Here is a 27,067-nt window from a genome sequence, read left to right as displayed (position 1 = left end):
TTAATATTAAAGGTTTGCATAAGAGGTGTATTAAATAAAATTTTTAGTTATTTGATACTTTTCAGTTTTTGAAGTCAGTTTTTTTAAACGTAGTTTATTTTTTATTTTTTAAGGTTTTAGTATCAGTTAATAATAATATATAATCAACCTGAATGAAGACTCCAAACAAAGCCGTACACAAAAAACAATTATGTCATCCAGGTAGACGAAATTTTTCATATAAATGTTCATAAAATGAAAACTACTAGGCCAAACTATGTAAATTTTTTATGGGACCAAATCGCATAAAACAAAAGAAGAATTACGTAAATCGAATCATAAATCTCAGAGTAATCGGTGTACATACATAAAAAAAATACCGATCGAATTGATAACCTCCTCCTTTTTGAAGTCGGTTAAAAATACCTGGTTGCGTGGTAAAACTATGTAAAAAGAAACTGCAAGAAATAAGAAAGACACCGGAATCACATATCTTTCGACTCGCACTTCAATAGAATAAAACTCTGAAATTACTTAAAAAAAAATATTTATTATATTTAGTTAATTTTTTTACATTATACGTTCCATTATATAAATTATCATCGAAACTTTTAAACCACCCACTGCTACCTATAAAGTTCTTACACCCTTGCGTTATATTAAAACCGATCGAAATTCAATTTGCTAATGGACCCGACTATTATTGTTTGATCCTTTTCCCCACTGACTCTGTTTATAGACCACAAATTTAGCTGAAGTGTTGTCGCAACAATTATCTTGTTTTATTGCCTTTTCTTACATTTACCGCAAGAACAAAGGCTAAGATAAAACAGAGCTTCTCATGTATGTACTAGTTTTTACTAATTGGTTTGCATTTACTTTTTTTGACTTACTCGTGCAAGGGGACTTTACTAGTGGGAGGCTCGTTTGCACAGGATGCCGGCTAGATTATGGGTAACACAACGGCGCCTATTTCTGCCGTGAAGCAGTAATGTGTAATCATTGCTGTGATTTGGTCTGAAGGGCGCCGTTGCTAGTGAAATTACTGGGCAAATGAGACTAAACATCTTATGTCTCAAGGTGACGAGCGCAGTAGTGGTGCCGCTCAGAATTTTTGGGGTTTTTAAAGCGGCACTGCATTGTAATGGGCAGGGCGTATCAATTCCCATCAGCTGAACGTCCTGCTCGTCTCGTCCCTTATTTTCATAAAACAAAGGTATTGAGTATTTAACGTTTGAGTATTTTTGTTGCATAACGTTACATAGTAAAATGTAATTGAATTGAGATTTGTAAAAATATGAAGCTGTCAATGTTGATCTTAAAAGAGTGACAATGAGTGTCTTGCTACTTCTTGCCTCACTACATGAATAATGTGCTTTAGAATAGAATAGAAAACACTTTATTAGCAATAAAAAACACGCACCGTCAATTTACAGTATTAATTACAATATTTAAATACTAAACTAAATGAAATAAGTAACAAAATTATTACGATATAAAATAAAAATTATGTAACATGACAGATTAATAAAAAAAACTACGTTTAAAGAAACCGACTTCAAAAACTGAAAAGTATCAAATATCAAAGAATTTAATTTAATACACCTTTACCTTTAATATTAATAAAATGCTATTATTTATATGTGCTACCTATTGATAGGTTTTAGACCGGTGCCAAGCCTGAAACAAAATATAACTTAATATTATAAACAGCTTACGCCACGCGTGTCTGTCCGCTTGGGTTGTTTTGTTCTAGACGGCTGAGTGTCGACGGCGTAGGATAGCTTTATCCCGCTCAAAGTCACGCGTGGCGAGTGTAGGTACTTACTATTACATTTGGCTTGGCACCGACTTCAAAGCTGTCAATATGTAGCACATATAAATAATAGTATTTTATAAATATTAGAGGTAAAGTTTCAATTAATTTTTTAGTAATTTGATACTTTTCAGTTTTTGAAGTTGGTTTTATTAAACGTAGTTTTTTTAATTTTTTTACGTTTTAGTGTCAGTTAATAATAATATATAATCAAGCTGAATGAAAACGCCAAAAGAAAGGCGTACACAGAAAACAATTATGTCATCCAGGTAGACGAAAAATTTCATATAAATGTTCATAAAATGAAAACTACTGGGCCAAACTACGTAAAAGGACCAAATGGCATCTATTCTGCATCGAAATAAAGACAAATTACGTAAATCGGATAATAAATCTCAGAGTAGTCGGTGTACATACATAAAAAAAATACCGATCGAATTGATAAACTCCTCCTTTTTGAAGCCGGTTAAAAATTAAAAAGAACGGTGTGGCGCGTGATTCCATGCTAAATGGACCTGACTCAGTACATTGCTGTCCGATTTTTGATTTCATTTGATTTAATTTTGACTAGCGAATTACTAAAGGTAAATACGATTGTTGATCCCAGAAAATGTTCAAAAGAAATGTGTCACAAAATTCAAAAGAATTGTTAAAAAGCGTTTGTGTGGTAATAAAGATTACCACAACACAACGACTTTATAATTGGTGCATTTGTATGTTCGATGTCGGTATTGTTTGTCAAAACTTCTTTAAGAAAAAATATAAAATAAAATCACGTATTAATAACTCCATTATTACAAGTCAAAAATATTAATTATTCTATTATTTTAGATAGGTACGCTTGGTAAGTACCTTACTTACATAATTTATTTACAGTAAGATATTATCTATTATTATCTAAGTTATCCGTGTCTTATTACGTAATCATAAGGCTTTGTTTTTTTTAATAAAAATAAGGGACGAGATGAGCAGGACGTTCAGTTGATGGAAATTGATACGCCCAGCCCATTACAATGCAGTGTCGCTCAGGATTCTTGAAAAACATCAAAAATTCTGAGCGGCACTACCATTGCGCTTGTCACCTCGAGACATAAGATGTTAAGTCTCATTTGCCCAGTAATTTCACTAGCTACGGCGCCCTTCAGACCGAAACACAATAATGCTTACAGATTACTGCTTCATGGCAGAAATAGGTGCCGTTGTGGTACCCATAATCTAGCCGGCATCCTGTGCAAAGTGTACAACTACCCACCATTACGATTGTAACGTATATTGCTAATATTGATACCGTGTGTTTGTGGGACTGTTTTACAAGTACTGTCGTGATCAACGCACATAAAAATGGACAACCTCGGTCCTCGAGGATCTGACCATGTGACCGGCTTTGCACCGTCATATATATAATATATTTATTTTTATTTTATTTATAGCTTTATTTCGTTACATCTATACATTTAGATATTTACTTATAAATTGTATTTGTTAGCATGTGTTAGTTCTTCACTATCTATGTATATAAAAATGAATTGTTGTTCGTTAGTCTCGCTAAAACTCGAGAACGGCTGGACCGATTTGGCTAATTTCGGTCTTGAATTATTTGTGGAGGTCCAGAGAAGGTTTAAAAGGTGAATAAATAGGAAAATGCTGCTAAATTAAATAAAAACAACAAATTTGTTTTTCCTTTGATGTGTCCATACATAATTTCTATGAGAGAATTTATTGACGCACGGTTTGACAGTTCTGCTGTGAAACAATTTCATTACGACAGCAGAGTGCATTGTTTACGAAGTAATTTTTGTTGTTATGATATATTATTGACAAATTCATATAAAAACATTATTTTATTTATTATATACAGAACAACGTCTGTCGGGTCAGCTAGTTTTAAATAAAAAATACTAATTTTGTTAGCATAAATAGTTATTATTTTCGACATAAGGACCGCCTTTAGCGGTAAAAGCCTCCTCCATTGATTTCCACATGTTCCCGTCTCTTGCAATTCTTGTCCACATCTTTCCTGCTGTTTCTACTATGTCATCGCTCTATCTCTTATTAGGCCTGCCTCGATTTCGTTTCCTATTTATAGGGTACCAGATCGTTACTACTTTGGGCCATCTTTCGTCTTTTGTTCTTTGTATATGTCTAGCCCATTTCCATTTTAAACGTAGAACAGATAAGGCTACATCTTTTGTTTTGGTTTTATTTCTTATTGTGACATTTTTAATTTTGTCTCTTATTCTTAGCCCCATATAACTTCTCTCAATTCCTCTCTGACAAACTTTAATTTTTTCTAAGTTTCTATAGGTTAGAGGCCATGTCTGACAAGCGTACACATATTTTACACAGTATATATATATACACTGTGTAAAAAAAGCAGCCAAGTGCGATTTGGACACATAATATTAAAGTTATATATTGAATTATATATTTTTTTTAGTTTTATCATTCGCATATTTAAGAAGTTACAGGGGGGGACAAACATTTACTACTTTAGATGAGCCTGTCGCGCAAACTATTCTGTTTAGAAAAAAATGATATTTGAAACCTCAATATGATTATTGAAGACCTATCCATAAATACGACACGCATAGGTTTGATGAAAAAAAGTTTTTGAGTTTCCATTCTACGTATTTAAGTAGCACCCCCAAAATTATTTTTTTTATTTTTCTATTTTTGTGTGAAAATGTTAATGAGGTTCACAGAATACATCTACTTACCAAGTTTCAACAGTATAGTTCTTATAGTTTTGGAAAAAAGTGGTTATGAAATACACGGCTACGGAACCCTCAAAATCCCTGTACCATAATTGACCCGGATATGATCGATATGATCTAGAAGCCGGTGACACCACTAAAAATAAAATAAAAACCCTTTACCTTTCAAAGACTTTTTATTCATAATTGTCAAATGAATGAAATGGGCGGAGAAAAATGACAATGGCCGCAGGCAGAGGTGACCAAACTTTTATTATCAGGTACCTTAATACTCTTTTTAAATGTATTTTTTCAATAATAATAATATTGACACACTTTTTAGACAAATTATCTTGCCCCAAACTAGGCATAGCCTGTACTATGGGTACAAGACAACGATATATTTAATACAATATACTTACTTAAACATACATAAATACATTTAAACATCCATGATTCGGAAACATTAATATTCATATTTCATCATATAAATGATTGCACCTACCGGGATTCGAACCTGGATCTCTAGCTTAGTAGTAGTCACTAACCATTTACTGATTTAAATCGATATTAATATGTTCTCACTACTTAATACCAACATAATCCTTAAGATTATAGTACAGGATTTTTTTAACATCCTGTATACATATTTTTAGACTATCTTTAGTGACTAATTGCTATGTGACACCTCAAAATGGGTTTAGTACCTAGTCGTGATGATACTCACAGGAAGTCAGTTCCTGGAGCTGCTGAAACTCTGCAGGAGACAGCTTGTCCCACTGGAACCCCGTAGTTACAGCATTCGGCATCACTACCTGTAACAATAAACTATTTCGTTTACAAATTTAATCAAAAGTATTTTTTTATTATTGTATACATACATACGTAAAATACCATTTTTAATTCGTTTTAAAAATTATGAATGTTATCATCAAAAGTATAATATATTATCACATAATAACAAAACTAATCATAATCATTATCATTACAGACAGCGTCTACTGCTGGACAAAGGCCTCCCCCAAAGATCGCTATGACGATCGGTCCTGCACTGTTTTCCGGCAATCTTGACCAGATCGTCGGTCCATCTTGTGGGGGGCCTACCAACACTGCGTCTTCCGGTACGTGGTCGCCATTCGAGGATTTTACTGCCCTAACGGCCATCGAACAATCAGCCCTGCCCACTGCCACTTCAGTTTCGCAATCATTTGGGCTATGTTGGTAACTGGTAAGTTACGGATCTCCTCATTTCTGATTTAATCTTTATATATTTGATAGTTATTTAAAACGTCAATATTCACGAATATAAAATAACAAACATCATTTCTGTACAATAAATTTGATAAGTATTGGGAAATTGAACATGTCGTTTCAATAGCATAAAGCAGAGTTGCCGACAATACGATCATCAAACCACTAAAATTCAGGATTCTCCTGAGTTCCTCCCTGCTATATATATTTTATGATACTCAAACTATTTGTTTTTACGTGATTCAATTTCACGTTTTCCAGATTAAAAATCGTAAACCGAGTTATCCGCGCACTCTGAAATCCAATTATAATTTTCAGGGCAATGTCGTTGGACAGTGAGATTGAAAAAATAAAATAGCTTGGGACATTTTAGAACCTGACATTTTTGCATGAATTTTTAAAAACTAATCTGCCGAAACCCAATCGCAGAACTAGTTTACCGTGTGTATAAAATATATATTTTTTGAAAGTAAGAAATTGGATTTATTGATTTGAAGGCAACTTAATAACCACCACATTTCAGGGTTATTTTTCTTATTAAATTATGGTGAGTAAGACATGGTTATTTAAAGTCAAAGTCAAATAAACTTTATTAAACTGTAACTAACATATGTTCGGAAAAAGTAGAGCTCATGAGAAGAAGATCTAACTACCACGAAAAAGTCGTCTAATTTTTTGTGTTAATATATAGCCACACATTTAAACAATGTGGCTTTCTATTGGTAACAGAATTTTCTAAATCAGTAAGGTAAATCTAGTTTTGTTTCAACACAGATTTTTTAGTTTGCTTTTTTTTTCGTTTGTATTATGTAAGTATTAGATTTAGCATTTATTTTGGTTTCATTTACTTATTTTGTGTAAGTTAATGGTAAAGTTTTTCTTCCAAAATAAATTGATTTTCATTTTAAATATATAACCACAGTAGGCATATGTGTCAGTACGGAAACTAAGCCTTGTTGATAAAATACTTACCTACATATCTACCAGACTTATAATTCGAATACCTACTAATTATATTAATAATATAACAATAAATCATTCTTATATACTATACTACTTTATAATTTTAAACTTTTTTTAATATAATTAGTAGGTATTCGAATTATAAAGTTTAAACGAAAACTGGAGTTTTGATGGAGCCGAGTTTAAATAGCCGTATACCACGCAATACGCTGGCATTTTTAAAAAGATCGCGGAAACAAATAACAACGTGACACTCAACTCGTACTGACCGCGAAAACTCGTCGATGCGTATGTTTGTGTGAGTGTGTCATTTCTAACCTTTGCAGGTAGTTTCCGTACATATGTCTACTGTGATAAAACCGAGCCGAGCCATAAACTTTTGAAAAACGAACTTTTTGGTTATGTGTATTGTCTTAGATAATTAATAAAAAATAATTTGTAGGAGTATCACTTAGCAGTCTGTGTTCATAGGTAAAGAAGCTATTAAAAGTAGCATTATTAAAATACCAGTGGGAGGCTCCTTTGCACAGGATGCCGGCTAGATTATGGGTACCACAACGGCGCCTTTTCTGCCGTGAAATAGTAATATGTTAGCATTATTGTGTTTCGGTCTGAAGGGTGCCGTAGCTAGTGAAATTACTGGGCAAATGAGACTTAACATCTAATGTCTCAAGTTGACAAGCGTAACTGTGATGCCGCCCAGAATTTTTGGGTTTTTCAAGAATACTGTGCGGTACTGCATTGTAATGGGCGGGCGTATCAATTACCATCAGCTGAACATCCTAATTCTAATTTTCATAAAAAAAACCCTTAACGAGTAAATATATACAAAATGAAATTAATCACACTGTGTATCTAGAGCTGGTGATTGTCTTGCCCACGTTAGCGCGATTGCATTATGTTTTAGAATTGTTAAATCTCTAATAGACCTCAGTTCATGTTTATCCATAATAAATACTAAAGTCAAGAACGATCAATCAAATATTCAACAAGGGAAAATAAATAATTTCCCGCTTAACTCTCGCATAATTTTCCATTTGAATGAGAGGCAATAATAGCGTCAGTAGGGAGCCAGTGTATTGTTGGTCTGGCAGGTAAATTTACACAACGGATTGAGAAAATAAACAAAGTTAATTCAGAATGTTCTCGGCTATTTACATTGTGTATTGGCTGAATGCAATGTATTTACCTAGGATCCGGATTCAATGCTTTATGGACTATATAGTTTTACAACGAACTGACGACGCCAGGAATTATCGCGACGTGGATTAACAGACGTATTCAATAACGTATCTCTAGTAACGGATATATTGGTATCACCGTTTAATAACAAGATCTTGTCTATCCATAGCTATTTCCAATATAGTTATATTATTAAATATTAGTTATACTCCAATGCTATCTATAGATATGTTATTGAAATGTAAGTAAGCGTAAAAGGATAGGTTTGTCTACGTCTATAAGTTAAACTTAGGATAGATTGGTTATTGAAAACGGCCGTTAGTTAACATTCATTGAAGTCTATCTACGTAAAAGAATTTACATTTATTTACTTTACAAATGAATGTCAAAGAAGAAGTGGCAAGAAACTCATTGCCACTCTTTTTATTCTATACGTATTTACAGTTTCAGCATTTTACATGATAAATAATAGCTGGCAACGATGCCTATATCGTCTCGCTTTTTCGTTTCACCGAGATTCAAATCACAACAATTCTAAAGGAGTTTCGCTTCAAAAACTCAAAAGAGTAACGAGTAAGTGTTTCACATAAACATATGATGAATAAGCATTTTTATGTTAACTTAACAAAATTTATTTTTACTTATTTTCAAACTAGGTTAAATGATAAAACAGCATTTATGCCACTCTTTACCTAAACAATTCTACCTTTCAATTCGAGTGCTCGATAAGAACTGCCTAAAAACTCCTCTGCACTTATCGTCGACTTTTAACGGATAGGGCCGGATATAACAGAATATCAAATCTTTCATTCGTTACTCATGCAAGTCAAATGCAATAGTCTTTATTTTATTTCAACGAAATATATATTGAATCACTATTATTTAAATATTTCTATTTTTCCTATAGCATTTTTAGTTCAGGTTCTAGTGACCCCGCCTACTGAGCTAGAGGTCCCATGTTCGAATCCCGGTAGGTGCAAACATTTATATGACGAATATGTTTTTACCGAGTCATGCTTATTGTTCGTTAGTATTTATGTATGTTTCAGTAATTATATTGTATTATAAATATCGCTGTCTTGCAACACATAGGCTGTGCCTAGTTTGGGGCACGATATTATGGCAATAGTGTTTAGACATCGAAAACATAAAACATTGGGGCTCTAGACGTCTTCAAATCAATATTAATCGAATCCACAACCCAAGTTGTAATACCTTAGACCAATCATACGTCTAAATAGACTGAGACAGATGTGGACACGTGAAATAAAATTGAGGTTGACAGTTAACCACTAATAATAATCCTGGCCTGTTATCATCGGTTGTCTAGCAGCAAGAGGCTCTGTCTAGACGTATAAATTATCTAAGCAAAATACCGAAAAGTTGTTCATCGTATTACGTACAACATGTATGTAAATCGCGTTATTTTCGGAGTATACAAGAATTTCGGATCAACGGACTTACGAAAATAGCCGAGACAGGTGTACGAATTTTGTATTTCGACATATTGTAAACATTGTATTGAGAACTGGGTTATAAATTAGTTGTACGTTATTGATATAGGTCACAACCACTTTTTTTTTATGAAAATAAGGGACAAGACGAGCAGGACGTTCAGCTAATGGTAATTGATACGCCCTGCCCATTACGATGCAGTGCCGCTCAGGTTTCTTGAAAAACCTCAAAAATTCTGAATGCCACTACAACTGCGCTCGTCACCTAGAGACATAAGATGTAAAGTCTCATTTGCCCAGTAATTTAACTAGCTACGGCGCCCTTCAGACCGAAACACAGTAATGCTTACACATTACTGCTTCACGGCAGAGATAGGCGGCGACTTGGCAAGTATAAGGGGTTAAAGTATGAAATTGATTTTTGCTCTGAAAAAAAGACAATATTTGAACTCGTACCAGCACAGACTTACAATATACTAGCGTATAGACAAACGAAGCACGCAAAGGAAAAGACCATCTCTAACGGAGATATTAAGATAGAGAAACAATTTATTATGTTTTTAAAGTGATAACCCTCACTTCTAGGATTAATACACAAATTAAATTTGAAAAACATAATTCAACCTGAGAGTTGAACAAAGCATACAAGATTTTATGACGATACGCCACTCGAACAGTTAGCTCAGTTGGTTAGAGCACCGGCACGGAACGCCGGGGGTCGTGGGTTCGAATCCCGCATCCTTCATAAAATTTTGTTTTTCAAATTTTATTTGTGTAAGATAGAGAAAGTAAGCGAATCTTTTGCGACTGTAAAGGTCACGGCAATTTTAACAAACATCTTTTTAATTAAATTACCGTCTTATACCATCATACCACAAGTACCATCTGTCAACGCTTACAGGTCTATAAATATATTAGAAATTACTATGTTCATTAAAAAACATGGTGAACTTTTTAAACCAGCAAAGGACTATTTCAAATATTAAAGGATTAAGAGATCCAACTCGCCTTTTAATACCATACTGAAGAAAAGCGCTTCGTCAAAATAACGTAAATGTACATAACATCAAGGTCTTCCCTTTCTTTACCTTCTAAAAAATATAAGAGAGATGCCTTAAACAATAATGCATAAAAAAATAAAATTGTGGCTTATAGATAAATGCTTCTATTGCTTAAAATAATTCTTTAGCCACAAATAATAGTATTTAAAAGTTATTATTTGAGAGGTACCTACAAACTAATGTTTCACTACATAGTATAAAACAAAGTCACTTTATCTGTCCCTATGTATGAATGAATGGTATGCTTAAATCTTTAAAACTACGCAACGGATTTTGATGCGTTATTTTTAATAGATAGAGTGATCGAAGAGGAAGGTTTATATTATGTATAATAACATCCATTAAATAGTGGAGGAATCATATAATAAGAGCATTAATCCTTATCTAATTAAATACCTACATATTATTTAAATGAATATTTTCGAGGATATTAAAGATTTAAAAATTGCGAGACGTTGCGATTGCGGCGGTTCCGGCCGGCCGGACGGCGCTAGCGTGCCTATTAAAAGCGCGTCGGAGGCCGCGGTACTCCCTATAGCAGTAGCACTTTGAATTTAGCAGCGATCGGACGCGTTTATTGTCGGAGCTCTCTAGCGAGGAAAATAACAATACTTAATAAAAACGTGCTTTTCAGCGCGACAATGTATCAGTAAGTATATAAGTAAGTTACGATAAATAATTGTATGATAGTAAGATTAAAATATAAATGATATTCTATTCTAAGGTTAATTTTTAAATCGCACAGGTCACGTGACCGTGAATCGTGTATAATTAAAATTTCATTCGTACCGAGCATTTTTTGTTATTTGTTTGTTTTTATAAAAAAGGATTCCTTTTGTTTGTTTTAAGTTTATTTTATACAAAAGTTTAGGTATTTTATTTATCGATTGGGGCAGTACGAAGTCCTGCCGGGTCAGCTAGTATTTTATATTATTTAATTGAATTATAGCTATGTAATGTGTATTAATGACGTATAAATATAATAATTCAAATATTCTCAATCAAATATTTATATGTCTATTTATTAGCGAATTGTGCTGTGCATCTACCAACTGTTATGAACTGTGTTACCATGACTCATACAAATAAATAAACTTCAATTCATAATGTAGGTGACAGACAGCCCCTCTGTGCAGAGACTGTCTAGGGGCAGAAGAAACAGCAGCCGATATTCTGCTGAACTGCAGAGAGGTGGCAAATAGAGCGAAGCACAGTTAAGATGTTGGGTGATTTCTTGGAGGAGCTTGGCTGGTTGGAGCAGTTCTTACCACGCGCTTTGGCGCATATGACGTCGAGTTACGGAAACCGCCCGTGAGAAGAAGAAGAAGCTATTAGTGAAAATTATAACTATTAAGCTGTCCAACTAAAGCAGTTTATAAGGCACAGCCCGCTGACATACATAATGATAAACTCATGGAAAGCCGAGCCACACCATGTGACACCAGATTGAAGAACAATAAAGTAATTTTATAAGTATTTTGTATTTCAAAATTCGAAAATCTTAAAATTGAAACTAATATAGACCGATATCGAAACCGGAAATAGGCGTGTCACTAAAAGCAGGAATCCGCCACTTACTAAGCTTCCCGAACTTATCTAAGCAATCCAGTTTTATAGCCTCTCAGCGGAGATATGAAATTCCTTAGGAGTTGGTGCAAGTTAGAAGCGGAGTGCGAGTAGCAGGTATGTGAACGAACCGCTAGAAAGCGATTTGGATATCTGCTAATTAACAGTTTTAAATAATTGCTAACTAGCTAAATCGCAAAAAAAGTAGATAAAAAACTTAACGTCCTACGATTTTATTTTTTAACGTTTATCAAGAACTATTTTGACTAGATATTTTATGAAACTTGAGATTCAAGATGCAACAAGAAGGGCACTCATATACCAAATAAGTACAACCAGATAAAATTTATTGTCTGTATACAAACTCTCAGGTTGTGGCTCCATCTACAGGATCTACTTTACAGTTGATGCCAACCCATACCATAGCTGCTCAACCCAATAATTGCATATTAGATAATTGACTCTCGATGTCGCTCTGTAGATGGAGCCACAACCTGTGAGTTGAACAAGATATACCAAAATTTACGACCCATGCGTACTCGAACGGTTGACTCAGTTGAAAAGGGCGCTCGTACGCAACGGAGAGATCGCGGGTTCGAGTCCCGCATCTTTCATATATTAATCCCAGAAGTGAGGGTTATCACTTTAAGATAACAAATTGTTCAGTCTCTATATTACAAACTCTTGCTGTTTGCTACCTCCTACAACTTGAGGCTAAGTATATTAGAAGCCTCCGACAGATATTAAGCAGAATTACGACCCAGCTTACTTATTGCAGGCCATACTGGTTATTTTTAGATGTAATAAATTAATCTCTCTTGTTTTTCCAAAGCTAATTGTATTTCTCTTGATTATAGATAAGATCGGGTTCTACTGCTTGAAAAGGAATCACAGGAGCGTTGTTTTTTTTTTATGGAATAGGAGGACAAACGAGCGTACGGGTCACCTGGTGTTAAGTGATCACCGCCGCCCACATTCTCTTGCAACACCAGAGGAATCAAAAGAGCGTTGGCGGCCTTTAATGAAGGTGTAGGCGCTTTATTTGAAGTAAAAACCCATGTCGTTTCGTTCTGGAAATACCGCAAAAGGAAGCTCATTCCACAGCTTGGTTGTACGTGGAAGAAAGTTCCTGGAAAACCAAACTGTTGATGAAAGCCAGGGATATAGATGATGGGGATATCCTAATTTGTGGAAGGTCATCCAAAGGTGATTTTGAGATGTACAAGACTGAGGCTAAGATGTTTACTTAGACTTTCCTCAGACTTTACTTCCGTGAAACTTAGCTGATTGTAAACTTAGCATAATCTTATCGTCTTCGCATAGCCATAATCTTAATTGACCAGTGTGAGGCTTCTATTCACAGGATGCCGGGTCGTTTATGGGTGTTTCCGTCTGAAGTGCGCCGTAGCTAGTGAAGTTACTGGGCAAAAAAGGACTTAACATTTTATGTCTCAAGGTGACAAGTGCAATTGTAGGGCCGCTCAGAATTATTGGGTTTTTTTAAGAATCCTGAGCAGCCCTGCATTGAAATGGACAGGGCGTATTAATTACCATCAGTTGAACGTCCTGCTTGTCTCGTCCATTATAATCATAACAAATTTGAATAGTCATTTGACGGCTGAAAATATTATACAGAGCTTAAGCTAAGACAGCCCAATGCAAAAGTCAAGTTCGAGTTTTATCACAATCAGCTAAGTTTTACGTAAGTAAAGTCTGAGCAAATTCTAAGTACGCACGATAAATCTCAGACTGAGACTGAGATCTGGTATTACAGATTCTTTTTGGCCGTGGTAGTTACCATGAGCCGGTGAACCCGTGGACTATTGACCCACTCTGATATACAATGAATTTACAGCAATGAACCGGGGGCAACGTGGTAAGAGTCAACGGTTCCACGATTAATTAAGTTTTTACACTTACGTTCAATTCGGTAATAAATAAATTATGTTAAATTACGCTTGGAAAAAATACTGGGAACTCAAAGAAGTAATGAAAAGCAAAGATATCAAAATAAACATAAAAACAATACATTATAATACCTCTTACGTAAGAGGTGGGACGTTATCGCGAACCCACCACACTCACCCTGATGAAGGACCTCCGAATGGTCCGATACTAGTCGGTTCCCACACCAACAAAAACGTGAGTAAAGCCGTATTAATAGATAATTTAATAATGACTCACGAAAGTTTTAATAATTTATAATACTTGTGTACTTCCTGTATTGACCTACGGTTATCAGACTTGGTCGCCTACTCAAAGACAGATTAAAAAACTAGAGACTTGCCAAAGAGCCATGGAGAGGAGTATGCTGAATATTAATAAAACACATAAAGTTCGAAACACAGACTTAAGACAGAAAACAAAAATCACTAATGTCACTTATGCTATAAGAAAACTTAAATGGCGCTGGACGGGACATACCCTTCGGGGCATAGGCAAATGGAGCGAATATATCACAGAAAAGTGTCCCAGAAACCTTAAAAGGAAACGGGGGGGACAATACAGCAGATAGTCAGACGAACTTAGACGATAAGTTAGCTAAAGATAGAAAAGAGTCGAAGAAGTTGGAAGCCTTTGTCAATAGACAAACAGATAGTGATAGGTACTTAGTTAAGGATAGTATCTAAGTATATTATATGTCAATTCTACTATCTATACTGAATAAAGGCTATATTATAATTATTATAAATTATCTTTAACAAGCAAGGTTCATTGCCAATTTGCCCTCATTTTTACGTTTTTTATACAATGATATTTTGCAGAAAAACGTATTGACTATTCCTAGAACGCCATAAATTTCTTTTCATGTAACGGACTGTGATAAGCGTCGTAAATCTTGCCCATTCAGACACATTGATATCCACTGGGATATGGGGAATACCTTGCCGGTGAATATATTGATGGGATCGACAATTTAGTTATTTTTAGACACGAGGGAAGGAGATCCCTCGGGACGAAATAGATGAATAACTTTACAACAAAATAAAAATAGTCGTTGGTGGAAATTCAGAAGGAAATTTGCGTGTTAAACTCTCTTTCAACTCTTGTGTATTGATTTTGTCGTATGTATATTATCAAACCCGTGATATTATAATTTAACGATAGATTGTCAATCGACTTCATTTTTTATTTACAACTAGCTGACCCAGCAAACGTTGTATTTCCATATAAAGTAAAAATAAACAATCAAAAATTATAAATTTTGGGGTATAAAAAATAGATGACGACCGATTCTCAGACCTAACAAATATTAAATCGTACATAAAATCTACCAACTATAGGCAGCTAAACTTAAGTTTGTTATACCTCCTGAGAAAGATAGATAGATTCTAATTAGTTATTCATTTTCAACTATTCTTTCAATTTGATTTCTGAACGACGGGGGACACGGCAAAGGAAAATCAAAACTGTTGTTTTTATTTAAATCCGAGCATTTTCATGTTTACTCAAACCTTTTAAACCTTCCCTGGACTTCCACAAATAATTCAAGACCAAAATTAGCCAAATCGGTACAGCCGTTCTCGAGTTTTAGCGAGATAACGAACAGCAATTCATGTTTATATATATAGATTTAACTTCCTGGTTTTAGTGACATTGTAATGTCACGGGTAAATTATAGTGATATTATAATAAATGTAGGTATATTACAAATGAAGGTAGCAGTGTGTTGTGGTGCAGGACGTCGAGCGTTCTTATTGATTAATTTTTTTCATACATATAGTGGACAAGGGCCGATTTGCTTGGTTAACAATTACTTAGTTGATTACAAGAGTGTATAACAAAAAAATAATGACTACAATAAATACAAGAAACAGAGCAATTAGAGATGGCCTCATAAACTAACGACCAGTAAGATTGTCAAAATATCATTGTCTTACAAGTTACAATATCACTATGCAATATCACTCGGCTTGATGTTAATGACATTACAATGTCACTAAAATCAAGCCGTTAAATTGTAAGAAATGAAGTCGATTCACAATCTACCGTTTAATTATAATATCAATAGTGATATTGTAATATCACGGCTTTGATAATATGTTACATATATATTTGATTAAAAATTTTGTGTGTGGAGAATATAATTATATAAACTTTTTATTAAAAAAAACTATAAAAATACCGACTTCAAATATTATAGTAAAACATGGTAAAAAAAGGGTAAACGATGTTTAGATTAAGTTTATCATGCCCATACACAATCGAAGGCTATTGGTATATCCAAAGTGCCAGTCATTCTTCTTTTATTATAAAGCAGCCGCATCTATGTTAACTATATCAGAAAATCGCCCGCCGAACGACCATGGCGAAAGCATTTCTGTTGGTCGGTAACCAATTACTGGTGACCTTCAAGGGTATATTTAATATTTAAATTCAAATTCAAATTCAAATATTTTTATTCAAAATAGGATTCAAAATAACTTATTGAACGTCAAAAACTACCACCCATTCAAATTAGACAGCCTCAGACCTGAGCAGATCGGGCGCAGGACACTCAGCGGGCCCTTTTTTTAAATATGGTTTACAATGCAATATCGTACAATAAACAATATTTATAACTAAACAGCCTGAGGATGTCCGCTTCATTTCCAGTCTGTGGTATTAGTAATTGTGGTATTAAGAAAATTATTTGTGTTCTAATCACTTTTCCCACACAAACTTTTTCTAACAATTCTTTTAAATTTTGTAACACATTTTGTTTTGTACATTTTCTGGGATCATATTGTAAAATCACATACATCGCCTATAGAGTAAGATCTCAGGGCCACCAGACGTCACGTATTTTCTGACGAAGGAAATGTGGACGATTATGTAGTGTTAGTGTGTACTAACAACGCATGCCTATGCCATGTAGGCATATCAAGTTAATGTTTGTTCCTCGTGTCAATATTAAGATTGTCACAGTTTTTAGCAAATTCCTTAATGTGCTTATGAACATAAAGAACATTATCAAGAATATATTGAGATGCAAGAGTCAAAAAAATGTTTTTTCTTTAAATTTTTCTCTTAATGATTATTTAGGACCTAGGTTATAAATAGCGCGAATAGCCCTCTTCTGCAGCATAAGTATACTATTTATTATATAGAGTATTTATATAGGGTATACCAAGAGTATAGTAAATTACAGTTTCTATGTATTTGTGGAGTAAAAAGGTAATAAATAGCAATAAACCTGTAGATGGATCCGAGCTGTCACCTTTTTTAGGGATCGGATGCACAAGGGCTAACTTTCATTAGTCCGGGATTAAGCATTTAGAGCATAAAGCTGGAACGAGAGGCAAGCATTTCTTTTTATTTAGATATTCGTTGGTTCCAATTAGTTTGCAAACATGAAATTGTAATAGTCCATCATCATTCCGATACGAGTATAGCTGGACAGATTTGGATAAAAATTTTACTTTTCTTATGACAATAAGGGACGTGACGGGCAGGACGTCCAGCTATAGGTAATTGATACGCCCTGCGGCAGTGCCGCTCAGGATTCTTGAAAATTTTTTTTTCTTTGGTTTTTAATGTATTTTAGTTTTAAGTAGATAGGCATGAATATTATATTCGTAATTATTTAGATAAGTTTTTCATATTATTTGTTATTACATTTATTTTATTTTTTACAAAAATTACAAAAATTCTGAGCGGCACTACAATTGCGCTCGTCACCTTGAGACAAGATGTTAAATTCTTATTTTCCCAGTAATTTTACTAGCTACGGCGCCGACCGAAACACTATGCTTACAGATTTCTGCTTCACAGCAGAAATAGGCGCCTTTGTGTACCCATAATCTAGCCAGCATCATGTGCAAAGGAGCTGGTAACTGGTAACTAACAGCTACTTATTATTATTATATGAGAAGATAATGAAATTTCATGCAAAAATAATACAAACAAATTGTGAACCAAAATTCAGTTCCAAAATCAGATCCACACGTAAACTAAATCTACGATTGCTAATTCGATTACGAAATTATTCGATTAATAATTCAGGTCAGGAATAAATCTATCATCGATATTATATTATTAAAATAACTATAATATTTTTCGCAGCCTATTTTTTTGGTCGGCTCAAAGGCAATCCAAAGCTAATATTTATGTAAATGCTATTTCCACGTTCCTTGACATGTCATTATATTGTGTCATGGATCTATAAATATTTGGATGTGGCGTTCTTAGTAATCTTAATCTTACAGTTCCATTTCTGATGAAAAAACTAAAATAAAGATTTTTAATGAAACTAAATTATAACAACTGGTCATGTGGAACCGGACTCGTACAAGAGATTCGTACCACCACATAAAGCATGGTATACAATTTTTTTATTTTTAAAGTGGTATCACTTCTGGGATTAATTGAATTAAATTTCCAACCAAAATTAATGGACGATGCGGGACTCGAACCCGCGACCACTCTTACCAACTGATTCAATCGTCCGAGTGACTGAATATTGGTATGTCTTATACAACTCTCAGGTTGTGGCTCCATCTACAGGATCTACTTTGTGGTCGATTACCTCTTAATCCCAATAATTGCATATGTTATTTAAATTTTAATCCCAAAACTGAAGGGATGTCGCTTAACACATCTAGCGATACTCTCTGATTGGACTCGAGTCGAGCGTGACGACTCAATCTCATTCAATACTAGCAAAATAAAGATCATAGCGCGCCAGAAGAAAAATCTCTTCAATAATTTTAATTTTTGAAGTGAAAATTTCTTCCTGTATCTTCTTCTTCTATTACGTTTGATTTTATGTTAAACTGAAACTTTTATTCCGAATTTTTTCATGCATCTATCGCATGTCGAATTACAGCCGGCCACAGAGTAGGAGTGAAGTTGAATCATTGAGTAGTCGTTTTTGACGTTTAAAAAGTAATTTTAAATTCTGTTTAATAAAAATATTTGAATTAATATTAGAAATTAATTTCAACTACTGCTTTCAAGTCAGCTTGGCCAAGTAGTCCAAGGTGCCAGATTTAAGCTCTGGTTCCCGAGGGGGAGCGTGGGTTAAAAAAAATAAATTAAAAACGCAAGAAAACCTTACTTTATATTCAAATAAAATAAGTTATTGAAAACAAATATTGGCATAATCTTAAATACAAAAGCAAAAAAAGAAGAAAAAAAAACAATACTAAATTATCACTGGTCTTCCAAAACTGGAGTCTATTCAGTTACAGTTGTGTACCATACTTTATGTGATCCCCTCATTGTGTGACGTTTGCAGCTAAATTGACATTTAGTAGTAAAAATATTTGAATAATTGTGGCACTTAAATGTATATCATACAAAGATTAAGATTTAAGTATAAGTGTTCGCGCTGAACAAAAGAAAGATTGATATCTTCTTAAAGATTTATATATCGTCTGTCTTAACAGGATTAGATAAAATAGTTCTTGTGTAGTTGAGGTGTCGTGTGCAAGTAGTCGAAGTAGAATAGTGAATGAATGAATGTTGTATTTGACAGATAGATGAAGGATGAAGTATGATTGACAGAGTAGGTAAATGGAGTAATATTAAGGTAATTGTTTGATAGGTTTAGGTGTATGACTCGATATAATAATAAAATTTAATCTAATTCTAAAATAAATCTGGCGTTGACAATAAGCAATATGTAAGCATTAATGTTTTCAGTTACAGACGTTATAGTATGTATATCAAATTGGTTATAGACAGTCGCTCAGAGAAAAATTTAAAGAAATAAATATTATGACTGTTCATTGTCAGTACATTTATGAAAATTTAATGTACGTTCACAAAAATCGCCACCTTTTTGCTCTGAATAGTGATTTTCATTATTATAACACTAGAAATAAGGCATTGCTTGTAACTAATTATAGTAGGCTTCATAACATACATTATTATGTATGTTTTAAGGGCATGTATGCTTTAAGGGCAAAATGTATACACTTTTATAATAAAGTCCCAGCCACTGTTCAGGCATGATCTATAAATAAATTTAAATGTTTTACTAAAAAATGTCTCTGTCGTAAATCCTACTACTCCACAGCTGAATATCTAAGTGATCCGACAGCCTGGGACTAGATTATGATTATTTTATAGCAATAGCAATGAGAATTCAATATTATATATTTTATTAAAAAGAGCGCAAAAAAAATGTTGGGAGAGTTTCTTGCGCCGCTTATTCTCTCTCAGAGGGCCCATTGTTTCCGAAGCGGTAGTAATGTCTAGTATATTAGAAATGACATCAAAAAGGATTCTAAAAGAATCAATTTTGAGAGAATAAAAGCCTTTTATGCCTTTTTATAGAACCACGCATTCTGTGAAGATTTTAACTACTGGTCTAATTGCGATAATTCCAGCTGACACAAACAGGGGTTCGGACAGGCAGTTGGGACGGAAACGTCAAGTAAAGAGAGATATGACCACTTTATTCTCCGCATGTAAACTCAATCATATAATTCTCACAGATTTTCGGCGAAACCAAGAACGTGAGGAGCAACTAAAGTTTCCAAACTATTTTATATGTCATCCGAACTTTGCCGTGAAATATGCTTTATGTATTTCGTGTCTACAAAGGGGTCAACGAAACGTAGTGTGTTCGAAGTTTCGCCAAGATTAAATTAATTAAAATCTATCCTGAATGAATGAATGAATGAATAAGCCTTTATTGCAAACAATGTAAAGATTAGTACAATATAATATGATCTAAGTAATCTATAATATATATATGATCTAAAGAAAACAAAATATGGTAAAATAACCTGTAACTATGTATTACCAAGGATATTAAATAAATTACCTAATGATCTAATAGATAAATATATGCAAAAGAAAAATTTCAAAGTAAAGCTAAAAAAAACTATCTAGAAGCTTATAACCAGGAATACCTATGATCTATATTTTTAATATTACTACTATATGGTGTATTAAGTCTTAAGTAATTAAAACAATTATTGTAATGCGAACTTACCGCTCGCACATAAACCTTAGAGGTTTTGCGAGTATGTCTTTATTATTGGAACGAAGTTCCTTACGGCAGGCTTGGAGGGGATAGGGATTATGCTGCGCGACCGAACTGAAAAAAATGTGATAGTAAAACCGTAAGAAAAAATCCGTGGAAAAAAGTGCGTGGAAAAGTGCGTGGAATAAAACCGTTAAATGAGACGTGCGCAGGCGCGACAGTCGCATACACAAGCGAGTAGTGTATAATACCTTTCTCTTTCTCCCTCTTTTTGTGAATTCTACATTAGCCGAAGTAACTTCGTTCCTACCTGGTGTCCCACGACACCACATAATTTTTATATATATTAAGATAATTTTGTTCATTGAATAATAAAAAAAAAGTATTATTCTAATCTAATTAATATTCTAATCTAATTAATATTCTAATCTTAATTATATTCTAAGCTAAGTAGTATTCTAATCTTAGTATCATTCTAATGTAAGTAATTTTCTAATTTAAGCAATATTCTAATCTAAGTGATATTATTAATCTTCATCATCGTTCGCTTGTCTTCCGACACAGGCCTCCTCCAGAGTTTTCCATTGCTGCATATTACTTAAATTAGAATATTAATTAGATTAGAATATTAATTAGATTAGATATTACTTAAATTAGAATATCAATTAGATGAGAATAATACTTAGATTATATTTTGTACAAATCTTTACATTGTTTTCAATAAAGGCTTATTCATTCAGAATAGAACCTTAATTATTTCAATGTTCTCGTTATTCAAATAAGAATAGAAACGTCAATGACCTAGAACTGTCACAAAAGTACAGATTGCAGAAAAAAATATTTTGAATAAATATATTATACTCCACGTAACATTCAATATTAACAGTTTGTTATTTTTAAGTGATATCGCTCACTTCTGGGACTATTAATACCAGTGGAAATCTCTAAGAAAAAAGCGGTTCACTCGATTGTATGAAACTTGCAGTCATTGACAGATTGATAGATGACGGCTATAATCTTGTAATAAAAGGAGTTAAACGAAATCCACTACGTTATAAGCAACTGTTCGCTTTCAAACTTAGCCGGATAATACTTCTTGATCAATCGCGATACTGTAATTAGTACTATTTCAAACTTATATCAAATCTCACTGCACGTTTCATACTGAACTAAATTTCAATTTTTACTTAGGCAGTCCCGCCTCGTATTACGTAGTATTTACATCAAATTCAAATTCAAATATTTTTATTCAAAATAAGATGTGAAATCACTTATTGAAAGTCAAAAAAACTACCACCCATTCCAAAGTGAATGCCTCAGGCCTGAGAAGAATGGGCGCAATAAACTCAGCGGGCTTTTTTTTTTTCATCAAAAATATATTTTACAATTAAAGTAACATTGTACAATTAAACTTATTATTTAATAGCCTGAGGGCGGTCACTCCATTCCCAATCTGTGGTATCATTAAGAAAGTCATTTATGTTATAGTAACCTTTACCACACAAACGTATTTTAACAATTCTTCTGAATAACGTAACACCTTTGTTTTGAACATTTTCTGGGATCTTGTTGTAATAACATATACATCGCCCCACAAAAGACTTACTAACTCGACTTAGCCGAGTAGTCATCCTCTTTGATATAATGAACACGGCCAAGTAAATTGTAAATGCCCAGTTTATTCTGCGCATTGCATAATGCAGTAATACGACATTGATATCTCCAGAGGGAATCTAATACGTTTTAAAAGCAATAACTTGTACGACGAGCATAAAGTTTGTAAAGTGCAATCCTAAACCAAATCGATATCACTCTTAGATTTCATAGCCACTTATAGAGATATCGGAAAGTCCCTGAATAGAGGTAGAGTCAACGATATTAATATTATATAAGTTCCTATGAATTATTGAAGTTCGTCATGTCGTTACTATATGGGTCGTCACCCATATAGCGCAGTGGTTAGTAACCCTGCGTACTGAGCTAGATGTCCCGGGTTCGAATACCGGCAAGTGCGAACATTTATGATGAACATGGAGGTTTGTTTCATTTTTATATAGTCATGCATGTTTATATGTATTTATGTATATGTATTTTATATTGTTCAAATTCTAATATTTTTATTCAAAATAGGATTTAAAATCACTTATTGAACGTCAAAAACTACTATCCATTCAAAAGAGACTGCCTCAGACCTGAGAAGAATGGGCGCAAGAATATCAGCGGGCTTTTTTTTTATATAAAATATGGATTACAATGTGATATCGTACAATAAATATTTATAATTAAAGAGCCTGAGGGTGTTCGCTTTATTCCCAGTCCGTGGTGTCATTAAGAAAATCGTTTATGCTATAATAACCTTTCCCACACAAACGTTTTTTAACAATTCTTTTAAATTTCGTAACATATTTGCTTTGTACATTTTCTGGGATCATATTGTAGAAGCATATACATCGCCCAACAAAAGACTTACAAACTCTACCCAACCGAGTAGTAGGCATAACAAGTTGTATTATATATATCGTTGACTTGTACCTAATTTGTGTAAAGTGTGTCAATATTATTATTTTTATTAACTTAAGGAATAATAAATAGATAAATAAATATATTATAATTATGTACATTAATAATATTTAAAGCCATGTTACCAACCAAGCACTCACGTAAATGCTCATAGCTCTTCAGGTTGCTGAAGAGCATTATAAGATTTTTTGCTAATTTCTTACGCTGACAATATAAACTCATCTTTTGAGCAGAATTGCCACTTCATTCTCTACCTCAAATAAAAAATCTTTATAATTATTTTATTTTTACAAGTGAGATTTTATTTATTTTATAAAGAATGATATAGAGTTGCTTTGATTATTCATTAGAAGATAAACACTTACACTTTTTACTTCGATTTTACCACCCTATTTGTTTTTTGAATTATCATTTAAGAAATGACAAGTACGTCACTTATAGGCTGCAAGTCCTAAGTCATCTATTAAAATACTGGACATGTTTCAAAGCGCTATCTTCATCTTCCGAGATAAAATGTTTTGCTCTCGGATTTCTTCGAATTCTTTTCCTTACTGCTTTGTCCACCTTTTTCGTATGAACAACTACGTGGACGGTTTTTACTAATACCAAGCGTATGGAGAGTTTTAAAAATTGCATTCTCTCCATACCTACTTTGTGTAAGGCACTCACAGCGATGCAGTACAATGTAGTGGCGCCGAAATGAGAAAACCCAATGAACAATCATATAAAAATGACAGATTCCAAATTCAAATGTAATATTTTGTTTTTTTTTTTATTGCAACAGTATTTAGGGCCAGACTAGGTATTTCAAACATGCGTAGGACTACATAATATAATTGCTAAAGATTCTATGTATTTCTCTAATAAGATAACATGTTGATTACAATTCGGTGGTCTGATGCCCGATTACAAAAAATACTTGATGGATTGAATCAATTCAAAAACTTTTATATCCAAACAAATAAAACAGGATACCAATTGATTATGCAATCTAACTAGCTGCATATTCTTCGAAATAAAAGAGCTTCCGCCATGTCAATTTGAAGACATTTTCCGAGAATCTGTGGTATAAAGTCGTGTAAACAATATTAGAACGTGAACATTGAGCGACGTAACTAATGACACCTGTCAATTTTGCCGCCACAATTTCAGGCGAATGGACATTGCTCCGCTGAAAGGTTTTCACTAGAGATAAACGAGTATTTCCTATTTTCCGTTACTTGAAAACATTCAAGGAGATAAGAATAATATTTATAAATATTTTGTATCGAAAATACAAAAATGTAATTTGTATTACTCATGCGGGAAAAGTAGTATTTTGGCACTTGCTGTTGTGGTTGAAAAAGAGCCATTTGCAAATAATAAAATTACGCATGAGTTTTTTCGTTAATGAAACAGTTTGAGTGAGAAAAGTTTACTTGTCGCACGCAAATTATACTTGGTACACGCAAATTAAGATAAAATTGCAAAAATATATAAAACTAGCTGACCCGGCAAGCGGCACGCGATAGTTTTATAAATAATAGCCTATGTGTTATTCTGGTGTGTAAGCTATATTATTGTAAAGTTTCATCAAAATCCATTCAGTAGTTTTTGCGTTAAAGAAGTTCAAACATACATCCAGACATACAAACTTTCACATTTATAATATTATTAGGATAATAAAAAAAAAACACAATCGAAATATCATAACTGAATGGAGATTGACGCGTCTGACAGTTTAATTTAATAAATAAAATTATAATTTAAGTTACAAAAGCTTAAAAGAAATATGGAGGAATACGGAAATAATACATAAATCATCACATTTGTAATACAAAATAGTATGTGCAACTCGTACGACGTTGTCGATTACCCATTCAAGCGAATAACCGCAACTTCGCTTTCGTGGGCAATCGACAACGTCGCACGAGATGCACAATATACTATTTATTAACATGATATAGAATATAGTAAAAAAGGTCATTCACAGTTTAAATTTAAAAAATATGATTGCGAAATTTGTTTTTCACATTTCACACTAAATTAATTCATTGTTTATAGAATTGCATAGAATATGATTTCCTATCAACTATTTCCGATGTGTTAACTGCTCACACGTTTTTATTTTTATTTTTATGGAATAGGAAGACAAACGAGCTTACGGGTCACCTGTTGTTAAGTGATCACCGCCGCCCACATTCTCTTTTTCTTTTCTCAACACCAGAGGAATCACAGGAGCGTTGCCGGTTTTTAAGGAAGGTGTACGCGCTTTTTTTGAAGGTACCCATTTCGTATCGTCCCGGAAACACCGCAGAAGGAAGCTCATTCCACAGCTTTGTAGTACGGGGAAGAGAGCTCCTTGAAAACCGCTACTGCCCAATGACTTATTTAACTGCTCAATATTTATTTCATGATCCATTTCATTATTTATTATAACCAATTTTTGTTCTTCCACTAAGTACTAAGTTTTAACTGCCAAAACTTGTTAATAAAATGCATTTTGTATATTGCAATAAGCAACTTTAAAACATAACTTTTAAATTTACGCAGCGGTATGAAAACAAGTGAGTTATATTTAAAGGGCGCGCCATATTTATTTTATAATATACTCTGACAAAATATATAATCTGATGTAAATACTTTAGTAAAAAATCTATATATATAAAAATAAATTGATGTTCGTTAGTCTCGCTAAAACTCGAGCTGGACCGATTTAGCTAATTTTGGTCTTGAATTATTTGTGGAAGTCCAGAGAAGGTTTAAAAGGTAATAAATAGGAAAATGCTGCTAAATTAAATAAAAACAACAAATTTGATTTTCATTTGATGTGTCCATACATAATTTCTATTAGAGAATTTATTGACGCACGGTTTGACAGTTCTGCTGTGAAACAATTTCATTCCGACAGCAGGGTGCATATTTTACGAAGTAATTTTTGATGTTATGATATATTACATGAATAAATAAATATTATTGACAAATTCATATAAAAACATTATTTTATTTATTATATACAGAACAACGTCTGTCGGGTCAGCTAGTATATATATATATAGGAAGCGGAAGCGTCACTTTGTCAATAACAGTTTAATTGATTTCATACTCTCTCGCAATACTAGCGCCATTCTAGAGGGATTTGGAAACTTTTTACTGCTTACAGCAATTGAGAACTTTTGCAACTTTTCCTCCTATGAAGTAGTCCTTCCTGTATTTACTCTTCATAATATAACCTTAGCTACATTACAGAATTATTGCATTAATGCTGATCATATAAATCTTGTTATATTATATTATATAAAATTCTTGTGTCCCGGTGCTACCAAACTCCTCCTAAACGACTAAACCAATTTGTTTGAAAATTGTTGTGTGCATATCGGGTAGATCTGAGAATCGGCCAACATCTATTTTTCATACGCCTAAATGATGAGCCACCCCTAAATATATATATGTCGTAACACGGAACGCCAGCGCCATCTGTCGGGTCGTTACACGGAACGCCAGCGCCATCTGTTGGCGTTCGATGGAGTCAACGTTCTCCCGGCCGAGAGGAGCGCACTTCACTTCTTGTGCAGCGGTCGGCCAGAGCGGTCGAACTTGAACCATCGTGCGTTCCATATATCCCATAGTGTGTTTATTTAAAGTGATTCTACATTATAATTTGATTGTGTGAATAAGTTTGTTCC

The 27,067-nt window shown here is 33.5% G+C and overlaps 1 protein-coding gene across 3 annotated transcripts in view; it reads right to left on the bottom strand.

The window, feature by feature from the left end:
* LOC126968303 (diacylglycerol kinase 1) overlaps positions 1 to 27,067 on the bottom strand; it is a 120,727-nt gene that overhangs the window by 68,701 nt on the left and 24,959 nt on the right. For 2 of the 3 annotated variants that reach the window (XM_050813219.1, XM_050813218.1), the window contains one exon: positions 5,216 to 5,303. In XM_050813219.1, the coding sequence (XP_050669176.1) occupies positions 5,216 to 5,297 (82 nt within the window). In that variant the 5' untranslated portion in view covers positions 5,298 to 5,303. Of the gene's footprint in view, positions 1 to 5,215; positions 5,304 to 20,891; positions 21,152 to 27,067 lie in introns of those variants that run through there. The other variant, XM_050813220.1, reaches the window with a different exon arrangement.

This window comes from Leptidea sinapis, chromosome 15 (genome assembly GCF_905404315.1).
Source record: "Leptidea sinapis chromosome 15, ilLepSina1.1, whole genome shotgun sequence".
Lineage (NCBI taxonomy): Eukaryota > Metazoa > Arthropoda > Insecta > Lepidoptera > Pieridae > Leptidea > Leptidea sinapis.
This window is presented reverse-complemented; position numbering and strand designations above follow the sequence as displayed.